At 43.6% G+C, this 16,931-nt stretch overlaps 1 protein-coding gene across 1 annotated transcript in view; it reads left to right on the top strand.

Moving 5' to 3' along the window:
• Window positions 1-14,444: 14,444 nt before the first annotated feature.
• The window catches only part of SLC2A2 (solute carrier family 2 member 2), a 29,455-nt gene continuing 26,968 nt past the window's right edge, over window positions 14,445-16,931 (top strand). Inside the window, exon 1 of the mRNA XM_070406808.1 lies at window positions 14,445-14,524. Coding sequence (XP_070262909.1) covers window positions 14,513-14,524 — 12 coding nt within the window. The 5' untranslated portion in view covers window positions 14,445-14,512. The remainder of the gene's footprint in view (window positions 14,525-16,931) is intronic.

Raw genomic sequence — 16,931 nt, forward strand, 5'->3', positions numbered from 1 at the left:
AGGAAAAAGTGAGGGATATATTCCAGCAAGAAGTAGCTTGAGCAAAGGCACAGAGGACTGAAGAGCATGCAGGCACCAAGTACCTCAGCAGAACTAGAGAAAGTGCGGCTGGGGCAGGGAAAACAATCTGAAAACAATCTTCTGAATGTACGGCACACACTCTTTACCCTATGCCCGTCCTCTGACATAAGGCCCAGGAGTTTCAAATCCTGATTCAGCCCGCTGCCTGGCCCCCTGGGCAACGTTGGCGGAGTGAATGACACCATCCGTTAGGAATGTCAGTGATTCCTGGGTGTTGGTGAAAGCCTTGTGAACGGATCACTTCCTGAATGTAATGCTGTGGGTAGGACCAAGGCCCCACATTTTAGCCCAGCTTTGAAGCATGAGGCTGTCCTATGGCCCTACTAGCCCACACTCTTCTGATCATAAGAATCCCAAGCGTGCTTTTACTAAGGCAGGCTTCTGGAACACCGCAGCCTGCTGCAAGCAGGAATCTGTATTTCTGCCCCCATCCCGCACTGAGAAACACTACACTCCTGGACTTTTTCCTCCTTCCCCTTTGAACAATTCTGCGTGTTTCTAGCATGTCTAGACACCAAAAGCGTATCCAAACAGCCACCGCCTTGTTATGTTATGCAGGCATCTCGGTACCATCTTTTGCAAAGAGAAAGTTGCCTAGTGGCTGCTGTGACCAGCCAGTTGGGATGGGCTATCTGGGCCACCAACCTCACTCCTCATCTGCAGTTAGACCTCCCAGGTGGTCCTTCATTACTGGGGGGCCCACTCCTCCTGACAACCCAGAGCTTGCTGCCCACAGGGGCGTGGGCTCCCCACTTGGAGCTTTGATGCTACTGCACGTGACCTCAGCTCAGAGACACCTACCTTCTCCTGTAAAGAGGTCATTTTCTTCTTTTTTTCCTTGAAGTTAATTTAATAACGTCTTTTATTTTTTAAATATACCCTTTTAAAAGTACATTTATTGCTATTATTTTCTCCTTGCTATTCTTATATTGCTTTGAACTGTTTTTTGTTTTGTTTTGTTTTGATTTTTCATGTTTACCCCCTTTCTGTTTCAAATTTTCAAAACTCTATTTTATGTTTACCATCTTTTTAATTGTCTCTTAGATTTAGGTTGAGATAAAAAAAATGTTATTACTGCTTATTTATTCTTTTTTTGCCTTTTTATTTGGCAACTATCTTGATTTCTACTTTTTTGTGACTTTAAATTCTTCTTACTTTGCTTTTCTCCTTTGAATATTTTTATGCTTAAATTTCTGCATTTATCTTTATTTGTTTTCAATTTTTTTCCTCTTTTCTTTTACATTTTATCTATATGCTTTAAACTGCACTTATATTTTTTTCTGTTAATTTTTTGGTTTCTTGGTTTATTTTATTGATTTGTCTACTTCTAATTATTTTTAATTTTGCATTCTAATTATTTTCCCATGTATTGTAAGTTTTTTCTCCTTCATTTTAATTTGAGCTCATTCTATTTAATCTCTTCATTTTGTGAATGGGGATGCTGAGATGCAATGAGTTCTACCGTAAATAACTTGCTCTAAGATTATAGGTGGGCAGTGGTGCTGCTTTAGTTACTAGACTCGTGCTCTTTCTACCAAACCACTACAATAGCAGTGACTGTGCAAAGAGCACCCATCTTTAAAATAAAGAACACCTGAGCAGCATCTCATCAAAGAGCATTTACTTCCTGAAGTTAGAGTTAAGACTGATTCAGTGTCAATGTTCTCCCTGGAAGAAGGTTGTTCCTTGGCCTTTATCTGAAAAATAAAAATAAAATGTGAAAGGGGGAAAGCTGAAAAGTTAAACTTTATTCCTAAAATACCTGGAAGAACAGACTCTGAAGTCAGAATACTATGTGTGAGTTGGGTGACCCTAGGCCAGTGGTCAGCAAACTGCGGCTTGGCAAACCGCGGCTCATGAGCCACATGTGGCTCTTTGGCCCCTTCAGTGTGGCTCTTCCACAAAATACCGACTTCTGCACATGGGCCACAAAGTTTCAATCGCACTGTACATGTGCGCCTGCACGTGGTATTTTGTGGAAGAGCCACAATGAAGGGGCCAAAGAGCCCCATGTGGCTCGAGAGCCGCGGTTTGCTGACCATGGCTCTAGGCAACCATGACTCCAAGCAGCTCTTTTTTTATTTCTAAAACAGGGTGAGACCATTCCTGCTCAACTCACAGTTGTGTTATGTTGATCAAATCAGAGCACAGATGAAAAACTTCTCACGTATTTATTTATTTTATTGAGTACGGAGAGGAAGGGAGAGGGAGAGAGAGATAGAAACATCTATACTAATAAAAGAGTAATATGCTAATTAGACCAGGAGACCTTCCAGAGATCTTCCGGACATCCTTCTGGACAAAGCCGAGGGTTTGGCCAGCCTGCAAACTACCCCCAAATGGCCCTCAGCCTCTCGCCCAAGCCGGCCACACCCCCCAACAGGGACCTTCACCCTGATGGGGGCATGGCCAGCCTGCAAATGGCCCTCAGCCCCTTGCCCAGGCCGGCCATGCCCACCAGCAGGGACCCTCACCCTGATGGGGGCATGGCCAGCCTACAAACAGCCCTCAGCCCCTCACCCAGGCTGGCCACACCCTCCTAGGGGACCCCCACCCCAATGGGGTGTGGCCAGCCTGCAAACCGCCCCAGGCCCCTCGCCCAGGCCAGCCCTGCCCCCCAAGGGGACCCCCACCCTGATCCGGGACCCCCTTCAGGGCAGACCAGCCAGCCCCAACCCATGCACCAGGCCTCTATACTAATAAAAGGGTAATATGCTAATTAGACCGGGAGACCTTCCAGACAGAGCCACGGTGGCAGGGCTGAGGCAGAGGTGGTTAGGAGTGATCAGGCCAGGAGGGGAGGGCAGTTGGGGATGAGCAGGCTGGCAGATAGAGTGGTTAGGGGCGATCAGGCAGGCAGGCAGGTGAGCGATTAGGAGCCACTGGTCCCAGATTGTGAGAGGGATATCTGACTGCTGGTTTAGGCCAGATCCCATCAGCAGTGGAGCAAGAAGGCTTATCTCCAGACTTCCTGTGGGATCGGGCCTAAACTGGCAGTCGGACATCCCCCGAGGGGTCCCAGATCGGAGAGGGTGCAGGCCGGGCTGAGGAACACACACACACTGCCCACCCCCCACCCCCGACCCCCACCCCGCATGAATTTCATGCACCAGGCCACTAGTCAATTATAAAGGAGAATCATTGATCGGATGCCTACTGCACGCCCCACTCTGGGAATCAAGCCCACAACCAGGCATGTGCTCTGACTGGGAATCAAACCGTGACCTCCTGGTTCATAGGTCAATGCTCAACCACTGTGCCATGCTGACAGGGTTGAAAAAGTTCTTTGTAAACTTTGTGCATAGTTGTTCTTATAACACCCATAATATTCAAGAGAAAGGTTAGAGCAATAACTACATAAAAAGAATATTATTGTTATATTTTAAATGTGTATATTTATCTAAAGAGAGAAACTTATTCTGTGCCACTCTCAATACCTAAAATCACGTTTTTCCCTTTTTGAAAAAAACCAAATGACATTTTATTGACTTTCTGTTGTTTGATGTACATTTCCATCTGGTGCTCTTTGTTTTATATCCCCATGTTATATGCGTACATTGGCCTGCTTCATTCCTTAAGCTTTAATGGTTAAAAACAAAAAGAAAAAAGTATAACTCTACCTTAATGGAAGATAGTTTATTAGAATATCTGTCTTTAAACTCAAAATTAGCCTTACCAATGAAGCAGTGGCTTCCATGGAAAACCACAGTTCCTTCCCTGATCTATTTCTTGGTCCCACATTCCCACTAACATTCCAGCTACAATCTTCATGGGAGTTAACCATGACAATCAGAAAAAGCATTACCTTATGTCTCTGGTATTTGAGATGCTTTTTTATTGTATTACCCAATAAACTTTTCAGACAGCAATCTTTCAGTGCCTTGGCATCTGGAGCTAGGCATCTCCTAGGCAGAGCTGGCTCTGCAGCAGCAAATTAGTGGATTAAAATGCTAAGTGAGTTCTCGCTGGCAAGAAATCTGTAAAGACAATGGATGAGTCAAATTGGCTGCTCTGTGATGAGGAGAAAAGGATGAGGGATGTTCTAGTGTTGGGGCAGCCTCTTGGCCTGGGCTCTAATCACCGGAAATGAACTAGATTAGAATGTGTCACTGGGGACACACCTGTGGGAGCACTCAGACCGTCTCTTTGCCCGTTAGTGTGGAAACATCAGCAAGAAACGTATCCTTAGCCTTGCTGTGATCTTACATGTCTTGAAAAGACAAAATTGCATATATACAAGGAACTTAGAGCTTAACCCCTCAGAGACCGCAGCCGCAGCCTGAGTGACTTGAGTGACTCAAGGTGGCCTGGAGGGCTGCAGCAGCAGTGGAACAAGAAGGCTTATCTCCAGTCTCCTAGGACGGCACTCTGCCTTCTCCACCAAGCCACTTTCATGACCCTCATCATCCTGCTCCCAACAGCGGCAGTACAAAGGCAATGGCTTTGTGGTATGGCAACAGAGCCCATAGGGCTTGGCTCGAATTTTGCAGTTGGGTCTAAGTATGAAACATGGGCACTGTGTTCTTGCTGTAGCAAACAAAGCAATTTCCCCTTTCAGTTCAGCATAGACCTCCTGAGGAGAATTCGTAAAAAGAGAAGAAAAAAAAAAAAGGAGTGAGGAGAATTGAGAAAATGCAGGGTTGCAGCCCTGGGGTGGGCTCTACCCCGGAGCAGAGACCATTGCTACCATGAAGAGGGCTGCATTTGCAGCTGCCTTAAACATCCTCAGAGACCCATAGGATTGCTTCTGGGACCATGGATAATGTGTTACTTATTAGTACTGCACAGAGCCACTGAGGCACTGACCTTCAGTTGTTGAAATGCTCATTTAAATCACTGAAGTAAAAGGAAAACTGCTTCCTCTTCCCACCAACAACCACAAAGTACTTCAGCAAACCCACTGGCACTGCTCAGAGAGGACGTAGTTCAGGTTGTAAGGGAGTGAAGAATTCTATTTGGGCTTCCTTTTCCAAGTCTCGTCACTAACTCTCAGTGTCTCTGAAGAGATGTCAGAAGCCCACATCTGGTGTTTGTAAGCACTGAGATTTTTTTAGGAGACGGGGGCTAATCAATTTTTTTATGTTTATTTTAATATATTTTATTGATTTTTTTACAGAGAGGAAGGGAGATGGATAGAGAGTTAGAAACATCGATGAGAGAGAAACATCAATCAGCTGCCTCCTGCACACTCCCTACTGGGGATGTGCCCGCAACCAAGGTACATGCCCTTGACCGGAATTGAACCTGGGACCCTTGGGTCAGCAGACTGACACTCTATCCACTGAGCCAAACCGGTTAGGGCAAGGGGCTAGTCAATTGAAGCTGGTTGTGACTCTTACTCTTAGAGATCTACGGGACAAAGGCACCTACGTCAACAACATGCCTACCACCGAGTTGCACCATCTGCCTGTGACAGTACATTCCTGGAACTCTGGTCTGGTAAACAGCTGTCACGAGAACCAGTTCTCCCTGACACTGCTCCTTTTATTGGTGACCTCTTGGTCAGCAACACCAAGCAACATTGTTTGCTGAGCCTCAGTGATGGCCTTATGATCTTTGCTCCCAATTTTTTATATCAACCTCATAAGCCTCCCTTAGAATATACAAATTAGCAGCAAAAAGCATTGAAGGCAATAATAGAAATAACACAAACACTGTCTGAAAATGATTAACTCACAGACATTAACTAGACATAAACTCAACAGAAAGATGCCCTGCAGAGTATTGTGGCCATTTAGGCACACTTGATTGAAAAATGGTTAGGAACAGAGAATTTTAATAGGCTTAATTTAAACTGAGATGACTCAAGAATTGCAAACAAAAATTTTCTGCATGCAGCAGCACCATTCAATTTAGACTGAATTGCCTGCTGATTAATTAATTTGGGACAGTGCTCAATGAAAAATTGCCATAGATGTGCATCTGTCAAACGCATTTGCCACAGATTGTCAAACCTCCGTGACATGAATAAAAAAAAATCCAGGGGACAGTAGATGGCCCCTTGCTCTTTAAATGGAAACTACCTCATTGCCAAATATCATAAGTTTCAGGCTAAAAGAGGCAGAGTTCACCTAGCTAGTCAACTCAGGGGGTCACAGTACTAACGCCATATTAACTCTTGAAAAGGGTGTTAAATTGAAAACAAAGAATTATGGAAGCTGAGAGAAAAAAAATAACAGCTAACACCTACTGAGCGTTTACTATGTGCTGGTCTTTGTTCTAAGCACTGTATCCATATTATCTTAGTTAATTCTCACAACAATCCCCGGTCACTATCTTACATGTGAAGAAGTCTCTTCTGATCTACAGATGAAATAATCTATATTGATCTACAGATGAAATCTGAAGAGGTTAAATAAGACTTGACCATGGCTAAGTAGCCAAACCCTTACAGAAGGAGGATCCAAATAACATCTCTTCATCCCAGTCATTGCTCCAAACCCTTGTGAGTGGGTGGCATAAATTCTTTTTATAAGGTATCTTGGGTTCAGAAGAGACCCAAGACTATTCCAGAAAGAGGACACTCTTTTTCCTTTCCAAAGCCATGTCCAGCAGACTAAGGGGATTAGCTAGGTGTCATTTGGCTTGGTGGAAGTGGTGGCATGGCTGGTCTTCCTCTCATACTCCCTCTTAAACAAGCAGAGGCCTGGGATGCTGGGAAAGGATATCTGGGCACTGGAGCCTGGACTAAGGAGTTGGGCAACACTTGTCTGCAGGCTTCTATGTCATATCAAGGGTGACAAAGTAAGAGGAAGCTTCGTAGGGAGTAATTAAATTAAAACCTCCTCCTAACATGACAGAGAGGATGAATTTGGGGAGGAGTCAAAGTGACAGGAACTAGGAAAACAAATTAGAGTAGAAGGTTCAAGAGGGGATGGTGGTTTGGAAAGACATCTACCAAACTAAAAATATAGACACCTCTGAGAAGTTGTCTTGGTCAAAGGTAGTGATAGAGAGTCATTTAAGCTTTATCCGTACTCTATTAAATTTCTCAGTGACAACGGTCTCATGTATTTATGTTTAATTTGCTATTAAAATGAAGTAAATATTTTTGAAAAGAGAAGAGATAAAAGAAAGGTGGGGACAGTGCCTAGACTTGTACCAGCAATGGGTAAATTTGGGTCTCCTAGCATCATCCAAACAGGAACAACAAGCCAGCCTCAGAAGACCTTCCTGGAGACCTGGACTCCATTCTTGTTAGTGTCCTCCCTTTTTCCTCTTCTACCCATTGCACCCCTCCTCCCAATCTACATTCACACTAATGTCTGTCAGAGAAATATCTATTCCACCAAACCCTCTTCCTCAAGTCTATTACATCAAAGTTCAGGCTTTAGTGCTCATTAGCTTACTTATTCCTAAAATCCTTGAATTTAAATGTTCAGCTTGTCATGCAGCCAAGAGAATAAAATGTTTCAAGAAAGAGGGGAGTGTTCCAATGGACAGATAATTGTCCATTAGCCTTGGGGAGATGTAGGTTGTTGAAAAACTCAAAATGAACTATTTCAGAGGTGTAGTGAGGGACCAAAACCCACTTAAAATGGATTGAGTAGAAAAGGATGATGAATAGTAAAGATAACATAGACTAATTTTTTCCAGAAGTTTACCATAAAGAGAAATGTAGCAACATCTAGGAAGTCAAGGGAGATCCGCCCCCCCCCCCCCCCCCCAACCACTAATGGGCAAGATTAATGCATTTTATACAATGAAGTGAAAGATTCAGTAGAAATGGGGAAATTGGTGATTTATCTTGACTCCCAGGCGAGAAAGTAGATAATTACAGGAATGAAGTCATCGAGAAGGTATGAGGGGCTATAAAAGAAGTGTAGACCTTGGCTTTGGAAAGAAACAGGAATATAGCCTTCCACCATAACAGGGAGGGCAAAGTAAACAGGTGCCTATTGTTGGAAGTGGTAGTGTGGGAAATGGAAAGTGCATGATGAAAATTTACTTGGAAAGACAGATTCGTATGCATCTATAATAACAATAATAATCACTATCACCATTGACCAACCAGTGTTTGTCATGTTCACATTTTTATATACATATTTTCAAAAGGTTATGACTAACCCAAGAAGTAAGCATTATCATGCCAGTTTTACAGAAGTGGATACTGAGGCCCAAAGCTCATAGGCAGTAAATGACATATTTGAGGGTAGGAAGAGGAAAACCTAGATTTGTTTAATTATGATAAAATTGAGATTGTATCTGTTAGACTTTTGCATGAGGATATTGAGTAAGCAGTTGATATCCAATTGTCTGGAGCTTGAAAAGATTGTTTTGAACCCACATTTAACAACTACCTTAACTCATTTTCTTCCCCCTACATCTCACTGCTACATATGATGAACCAAGGTACAGAGGATGAAAAAAAAATATAACTTTTCAACTCTTGTGTAGATGAGATAAGCAAAAACAAAAAGAGTGGAAGACCTAAAATTGATGGTAGAAATGTAAAATAAAATTTTCTTAAACACTAGACATGTAACTACCATATGACCCAGTAGTTGCAATCCTGGGCATTTATTCTAGAGAAAAGAAGATTTATGTTCACACAAAAAGGTCCCCCCTGCCACACACACACACACACACACATAAACACACAAATGTTTATAGCAGTGTTATGTAGAATGGCCCAAAACTGGAAACAACCCAGATGTCCTTCAAAGGTAAATGATTAAACAAACTGTGACACATCCATACCAAAAAAATATTACTCAGTAATAAAAACCAACAAACTATTGATACATGCAACAACTTGTATGCATCCTGACAGAATTAAGACTGAGCAAAAAGAGCTAAACTCAAAGGGTACATGCTGTGATGATTAGTTTGATGTGTCAACTTGGCAGGGCCATAGTACCCAGACATTTGGCCAAACATTATTCTGGATGTTACTGTAAGTGTGTTTTAGATGAGATTTACATTTAAATGGGTGGACTTTGAGTAACAGGGATTGGCTTCCCAGAATGTTGGTGGATCTCATCCCATCAGCTGACAGTCTGATAGAACAAAAGGCTGACCTCCCCCAGCAAGATGGAATTCTCCAGCTGACTGCCTTTGGACTCGAACAGCAACTCCTCCTGAGTCCCCAGCTTGTAGGGCTCCCCCAACAGATTTTGGCCTGTCCAAGTACTCCACAGTTGTATGAGGCAATTCCTTACAATAAGTCAATCTCTAGATAGATAGGGAGATGATGATAGATAGATAGATAGATAGATAGATAGATGATAGATAGATAGATGATACATACATACATACATACATACATCCTATTGATTCTGTTTCTCTGGAGAACGCTTACATGCTATCTAATTCTATTTTTATAATAGTCTTAAAATGACAAAATTAAGGAACTGGAGAACAAATCTGTGGTTGGCACAGTTTAGGAGTCAGTAAGGTTAGAAGGTTATAAAAGGGCAACATGAGGTTGTTCTGTATCTTGACTGTATCGATGTCCATATCCTAGTTGTGATGATAGTCTTACAGGATGTTACATTGAAGGAACCTGGGTAAAGGGTAGATGGGATCTCTGTATTATCCTCTATAATAAAAGGCTAATATGCAAATAGACTGAACAGCAGAACAACCAGTCACTATGATGCACACTGACCACCAGGGGGCAGACACTCAACGCAGGAGCTGCCCCCGGAGGTCAGTGCACTCCCGGGGGGCGGGGGGGGGGGTGGTGGGCACCACTCAGGCAGAATCCGGCCTCACAGCTGGCGAGCACAACAGCAGTGGTGGGAGCCTCTCCCACCTCTGTGCAGTGCTAAGGACGTCCAACTACGAGAGAGTGTGGACCAGGCTGAGGGACCACCCCCCCACCCCTCAGTGCACAAATTTTGTGCACCAGGCCTCTAGTTTCTTATAACTACCTGTGAATCTAGAATTACCTCAAAAAGTTTAATTTTTAAAAAGTGGAACAAAATATATTTGCTTTGATTATTCTATTGTGGCCCTCCCTTAGGTCTGGGAGATGAACTTGGATTATCACTAAGATGACTAAACAATCTTGCACCTGTAATATTCAATGGGACCACAGTTACCTTCATTTAATAAGCCAGAAATCTACCTGCCATTCTGAGTTCTTCATTTTCCTCCTCTTTTAAAAGCAATTATGAAAAAGTCCTGTCTGCTCCACCACCAAAATATATCTTGAATTTGTTACTTCTCTTCCCTCCTATTGCCATTATTTCTGACAGGCAATAGCAAATATGAACTATTGCAAGAACTTTGCAATTATGTCTCTCCTCTTTCACAGATGCCCCCATTCCATCCACCCCTCACTCAATAGCATGAGTAACCTTAAAACATATATTGGATCATATCATCCCCATGCTTTATCCCCTCCAGAGACTTCCCTTTGTCCTTCAAATGAATCCAAGCTCATTCCCATGACCTACAAGGCCCGGTATGACCCTGGCTGCTATCTACCTCCCTAGTAGCATCCCTTTCCACTTCCTCTTGCTCCCCTGCTTCACCCAAAATCCTCTTATTTTTCAACCTAAGATCTTTCCTCCCTCAAGCTTTGCACATACTTCCCTCTCTATTCTTCTGGTATCAGTCAAAAGACACTTCTTCTAAGAACATTTCTCTGAGCACCTTCTCTAAAGTGGCAGCCCCCCTACTGTTCTCTTCTTCATCACTCATTTAGATTCTATCGTAGAATGTAAGGCCCACAAGAGCAGAGTCCCTGTCTGTTTTGTCCCCTGTTGTAACTGGTGCCTAGTAAAATGTTCAGTGAATACTGCATTTTGTGAATATTAAATCAGTAAATGTCCCAATGTCAGCCTCAGACCTTTTTGAACTTCCTTCATTTATTAAACAACCACTTATTGAGCATCTACTGTGTACTATGCACTCTCACAGGCACTGGGAATAACAAGATGGGCAAGGTCTCTGCATTCATGGACCTTAGAATAGGTGGGAAAAGGGGGACAAAATAATAAATAGGCAAGTTAATAATAAAATAATAGCAAGTAATAAAATCTAGTAATTTTAATATTTAATAAACATGTTACTATTTTTGAATTTATTATTTAATCATTCACATTTACTATTTTAATACTAGAACAATAGCGAATAATTACATGTCAAGTATCAGTGGTATGAAGAAAATAAAACAGAGCATCCGGCCTGAGGAGGAGTTGCAGGGGGCAGGTGGTATCTACCTTAAGAAGCCTGCTGGGAGAGCCTCTTAGTCACCTGCATGTAGCAGAGCCAGCCACATACAATCCTGGGTGGAACGCTCAAGGCAGAAGCCCACCCAGTCCAAAGGTGCTGAGCCCGAACACACTGAGCAAGTCTGAGTCCAGTGTGGCTGGTCCCAAAGGAGGAAGAGGCGAGTGGGGGGAGAGAAGGTCTCTGAGTCAGGGAAGACTACCTCGGACTGGCCCCTCAGGCCGTGGTGATGCATGTGTATTCCCTCCTAAGGGTGGCTGGGGAGCCTTTGGAGACTTTTCAGCAGGGGTGCTATGGTCTGGTTTAATTTTTAAATGGGTGTTGTAGGCTCCATCAAAAAGGGCCTGCAGGATAAGAAGGGGGGGAGGGGCAGGGAGGCCAGGTCACTATGCGGTCACACTCAGGAAATGCTGGTGGCTGAAACCAGAGAGGAGCCTGTGCAGAAAGTGAGAAGAGGAAGGCTATCACGGGGACAAACTTGATTTGAGAATCTCAACATACGCTGGCCTTTGTCAGGGACCAGGACTCTCCAACACTCCGGCACTCCTGGCTTGGCCCAGAGTGAGCTCATTTCAGTGGGTGCCTCATACCCGCCCCCATCAGAGAGGAATGCAGCGTGCTGAGGTAGCTGCTTTTCTTTCTGCCCAGCTACAGAAATACATAAACTCTCATTTTGCTGAAGGGAAGGATAACGAAAAAGGCTGGGGACGCTCTTTTCTTCCCTTGCAAACCCCCACCTCGAGCTGTTGGTAACCACAATGAAGATTACATTATACAGAAGTCATCAGAAAGTGACTTGAAAGGAAAGAACAATCCCACAGAGGCCAGCGGGGACCTCTGGGCGATTCTGGGCACTGGTGGTCCCCACCCAATAGCACAGCCAGACCTGCCCTTACCCCGCAGGCAGGGAAAGACGCCTGGCTGCAATGGGACCACAGGACCTCGGGGGGGCGCTAAAGCACACTCCGCGGAGAGGCCGAATGGAATTACCAGGCCATCCCTGTAACTGGATCCCTCCGTTCCCACCCCGCTGATAAGATTTCAGCCCATCCCTTAATGGTACAGAGAGTATTCGTTTCCTCGCTCCGCTAACTCGGAGGCAGCTGGCTGGGGGGCTCAAGGTCCCGCGTCCCGGGTTGGCCAGAGCCAGGACGCGCTTCCAACCCGAGAACAGCTCGTCCACGCGCGCGCCGAGTGGCTCCGACCCACACACAAAGTTAAAAGCTAACCGGCCTCGCGCTGCACTCAAGGCCAACTCTCTCTCTTAAAAGGAGATTCAAAGAGCAAAGGTTAGTAAAGAGGGAAAAAAAAATGTGGCTATCATTTTTTTGACAGCCGCACACTATCTCCTGTGGGGTCACGTCACTGAAAAATAATTGCTAAGGAATTCTCGCCTGACGATCAAGCCTTTGACGAGAGCGCGTGAGCATCACCAGCCCAGACTGATCTGGGAAGCCAGGAGCTGGCTGTGCACCACCATCAGAGCCGCTACCTGGGCTCCTGAAGGTCTGGTTTCAGAGCTGCCTTCCCAAGCTTGGCTCTGCAGCGGAGAGCAGAGAGCAGAGAGCGCCTCAGGTGATGATTTAGTGAGTTAATTCAGGGGCAGTGCTGAGAGCAGCACCTGCTCCAAACAAGAACTCAATCAAGATTAACTATCGTCGCTAATAATGTTTGTTCGTGCTTTTCCACTAAGAAATGACTGTATTGTGTGTTTGCTTTTACGATCATTTCTCCTTAGACATTAGAAGCTCCTAAGTGTGTTATTTAGCTCATGCATCTCTGAGCCTGGAACTGTGCCGGGCTCCATGAAAGTTTGAGGGGGTCTTTTTTCCCCTTTTATTCTCACCCAGGGTTATATTCATTAATTTTAGAGAGAAAGGAAGAGAGAGAGAGAGAGAGAGAGAGAGAGAGAGAGAGAGAGAGGAGAGAGAGATGAGATCTCACATCGATCCATTGCCTCCCATATGAAACCCTGGGGATCAAACCTGCAACCTAGGTAAGCGCCCTAACCAGGAATTGAACCCACAACCTTTTGGTGTCCAGGACAATGCTCACACCAACTGAGCCACCCAGCCAGGCAAGTTTGTGGTTTTATTTAAAATATTTACTCAAGTGTGTTACCTTGCAGGGGTGATAGAAATGAAAAGAGGTTGGTGAAATAAAAACAGGTGAAATCTGAGTCTCCTTTTCCTCTTCGTCGTATTACCTTTTGTTTCTCCATAACAACCCCTCAGTTTTGCTGCTGTCCATAAAGGTCCCTCTGCAGGGAAATGGTTCCAGCTGAGCCTCGGTGGAACCAGTGACACTAGTCGCCAAGCACAGTTCAAGCTCAGTTTTGATATCGCCTGGGCCCCCACAGGACCTCGGTACCACAGAGGATACACAGAAGGGCACAGGCGCAAGCAGGGTGAGCAGATTTAATTGAGACTCTACAGTATTGCCTCCAAGTGCCTCTTGACATACACAGAACCAATAATCATAACAGTAAAAACAATGACACCACCACTTACTGAGCACCTAGTATACACTATGCTAAACACTTTCCTATATTACCACATGTAGCCACCCAAAAAAAAAAAAGTGTGTGTTCTGTTATTCTCATTGTATCAGGTGAACAAACTAAAGCACAGAAAAGTCATGAGAGCCACTGGCTTAAGGTCATACCACCCGTAGTAAAATGTTGAGATTCAGACCCAAGTTCATAACTCTGCAAAGCTCACTCAAGTAACCACTCAAGACTACCATGGCCTCTGGCCTCACAGTCCAGATCAGAAGCACAAACACCACAGAACTAGTCTTCTGCAGGGCAGAGTGCTGTCTGTGTACCTCCCGTGCCCCTGTCTTTGTCTGTCGTCCCCAAACCATGGCATGGCAGCCCAGCATACCACATCTGCTTTTCACCTGTCCCCGGTGGCTGCCACGCTTCACTTGTACTTTAAAATGTGGCCGCCTCTGGTTTGTAACTTATGCCTAAAGGACCTGCTCCGGTGTTCTTTCCTGGTGGAACAAAGGTATGAAAGCCACAGGTCTCTGCAGCAATGCATGTATTGATTCAATTCTCATCAATAGCCTTGGCAAGATTAGACTTGGACTTTTACTAGGTCCACTCCTTCCTTGCCCTCCCCCTTCTCCTGTAATGTATAACTAGTCTTGGAAAGCTGAAAAAAAAGACAGAGAGGAGCTGGCCAGCTGCATGTGCCACACTCACTACAGGACCTGGAATTAAGAGGAGGACTCCCAGGCAAATAAAATGACAGATCAGGTAAAGCAGCATCCTGTTCATTTTTGAATCGGCTTTGAGAAAATGAATAGGGGAAGCCGCTCAAGTCAGTGAGCGTATGGAGGATTTGGGGGATGTTGGATATAGCTACCACAGATCAAAGCTACTTCTCTTGGTCAATTGATAGTTCATTTGGCTGCTAGAATCCTGATTTCTTGTTCAGTAATTAGGATTTTAAGGATATTTGCTCTGTTTTCTGACTAATCTATGTAACTTCTTCTCAAGTGATTCTGCATAACCATACTACTAAAGGAATATGCAAAAAAAAGGGGGGGGCAGATTAACCTGAATCTAACTCATAATGAAAATTGTAATGAAATCTTCAGAAATGTCAATGTATAAAAAGCAAGAGGTAGAAGGATTGTTCTAGATGAAAGAAAACTAGGAACTAACTACCAAATGCAGCAAGTGCTCTTAGATCATGGAAGGAGAAAGAAAACAGCCCTAAGGGACATCATGGGGGCAGGTGGGAAATTTTGAAAAGGGGTTGCATATTACATAACATTTATATATCTAGTAGATTCTTGGATATGATAATGGCATTGTAATTATGCTGGAGAATGTCTTTATTCTTAGTGAGAACATGCTGGAGTGTTTAGGAGTGAAGTGACACAAATATCTTCCACCTAGTTTGAAATGATTTGGCCACAACAACACACAAACACACACGCGCAGTGAGAGTTAACCAAATGTGGTGTTAACCATTGGCCAACACAGGTGAAGGTTACAGAGTCTTTGAACTTCTCTGTAAATATAATACCTTTTGCCCTAGCTGGTTTGGCTCAATGGATAGAGTGTCGGCCTGCGGACTGAAGGTTCCCGGGTTCAATTCTGGTCAAGGGCACAGGCTCTATCCCCAGTAGTGGGCGTGCAGGAGAAAGGTGATCAATTATTCTCTCTCATCATTGATGTTTCTATTTCTCTCTCCCTCTCCCTTCCTCTCTTAAATCAATAAAAAAATAAGTAAGTAAAACATAATACCTTTCAAAATAAAAACTTGAAAATAAAAAGGGTATTTTTATTTGCTCCCTTGATAGTTCCCCCCCCCATCAAATGCCCCCACCCCTACACACATCATGCAAGTGGGTAAATCTGTACCCCTCTCAGAGTAGACCTCTAAATTCTGATCTGGTGTGAGTTATTCTGCTGGGCATTTCTTCATTTCGGAAAGTGACAAAGCTTGATACACGGGCTTTGTGGTCAGCCGGGCTTGGGTTTGGGATGTGGTGAAGCTACTTATCTGCTCTGAGGCCAGGGCTGTTATTTACCTGAGCTTGGATTTTCTATATTGTGATAAAAGAAGAACATATTGGGATATAGCATAAGGATGTAATATAGGATATTCAGGATTATAATAGTTCTTTATGATCAGGCAGTAATTGAGATACTATTAGAGATACTCAGGTGACAAACATTTTAGTATTAATAGTTGTGCATTTATATAATGTATATTTAAAGAATAATTAGGGCATTGGGATTCCCTATTATAGCCCAAAATAAAGCTAAAGCAGTTAGAACTTTGAAGACAATATAAAGACAAATGTTAAGTAAATAACTATAAAGATGGTATGTAGCTTTGGCAAAAATCATGAAGGTGGTGTTCAAATAACTGAAGTTTGGAAGATACTGCGAAAGGGAAGATAATGTGCTTACACCCTGCCTGGCACCTAGCAGATGCTCAAGCTTCGTTTATAACTACCATTGACTTCCCATAGGGGAATTTAGAAATTATGTTGTAGGACTATTCTTGAGAACTGAGAAATTGCCTAATAATGGAACCCAGAAGAAACGAGAATTGAGGTAACGCACAATGTTTCGGCTTTATAAATCCACCCAGACTTGGGAAGAGAAGGGGTGAGCACGAGAGGAAGGGTCAGAAGACCTGCACCCTCATTCTGAATGTGCTGACTCAGACAAAGGATTTGGACTCAGCTTCTCTCCTGGAAAATGAAGAGATTATACATGAAATAGTTTTCTTATAAAATGTCTAATAATAGCCCTAACCGGTTTGGCTCAGTGGATAGAGCGTCAGCCTGCGGACTGAAGGGTCCCAAGGTTCAATTCCGGTCAAGGGCATGTACCTTGGTTGTGGGCACATCCCCAGTAGGGGATGTGCAGGGGGCAGCTAATCAATGTTTCTCTCTCGTCGATGTTTCTAACTCTCTATCCCTCTCCCTTTCTCTCTATAAAAAATCAATAAAATATATATATTTTTAAAAAATGTCTAATAATATAAATTAGAGAAGAAATACTTTTACCCCTTTTCTCCAATCTCACATTCCCCCTCAAAGATCATCCTTTTATGGTTTTCAAGAACATATTCTATGAATTACATACAACATGCATAGATTAAGAAAAAATACTCAGATTTAAGCCTTTGAAAAACATT

The sequence above is a fragment of the Myotis yumanensis genome, unplaced genomic scaffold (assembly GCF_028538775.1).
Source record: "Myotis yumanensis isolate MYYU_CA2020_CCGP unplaced genomic scaffold, mMyoYum1.0.hap1 SCAF_2, whole genome shotgun sequence".
Lineage (NCBI taxonomy): Eukaryota > Metazoa > Chordata > Mammalia > Chiroptera > Vespertilionidae > Myotis > Myotis yumanensis.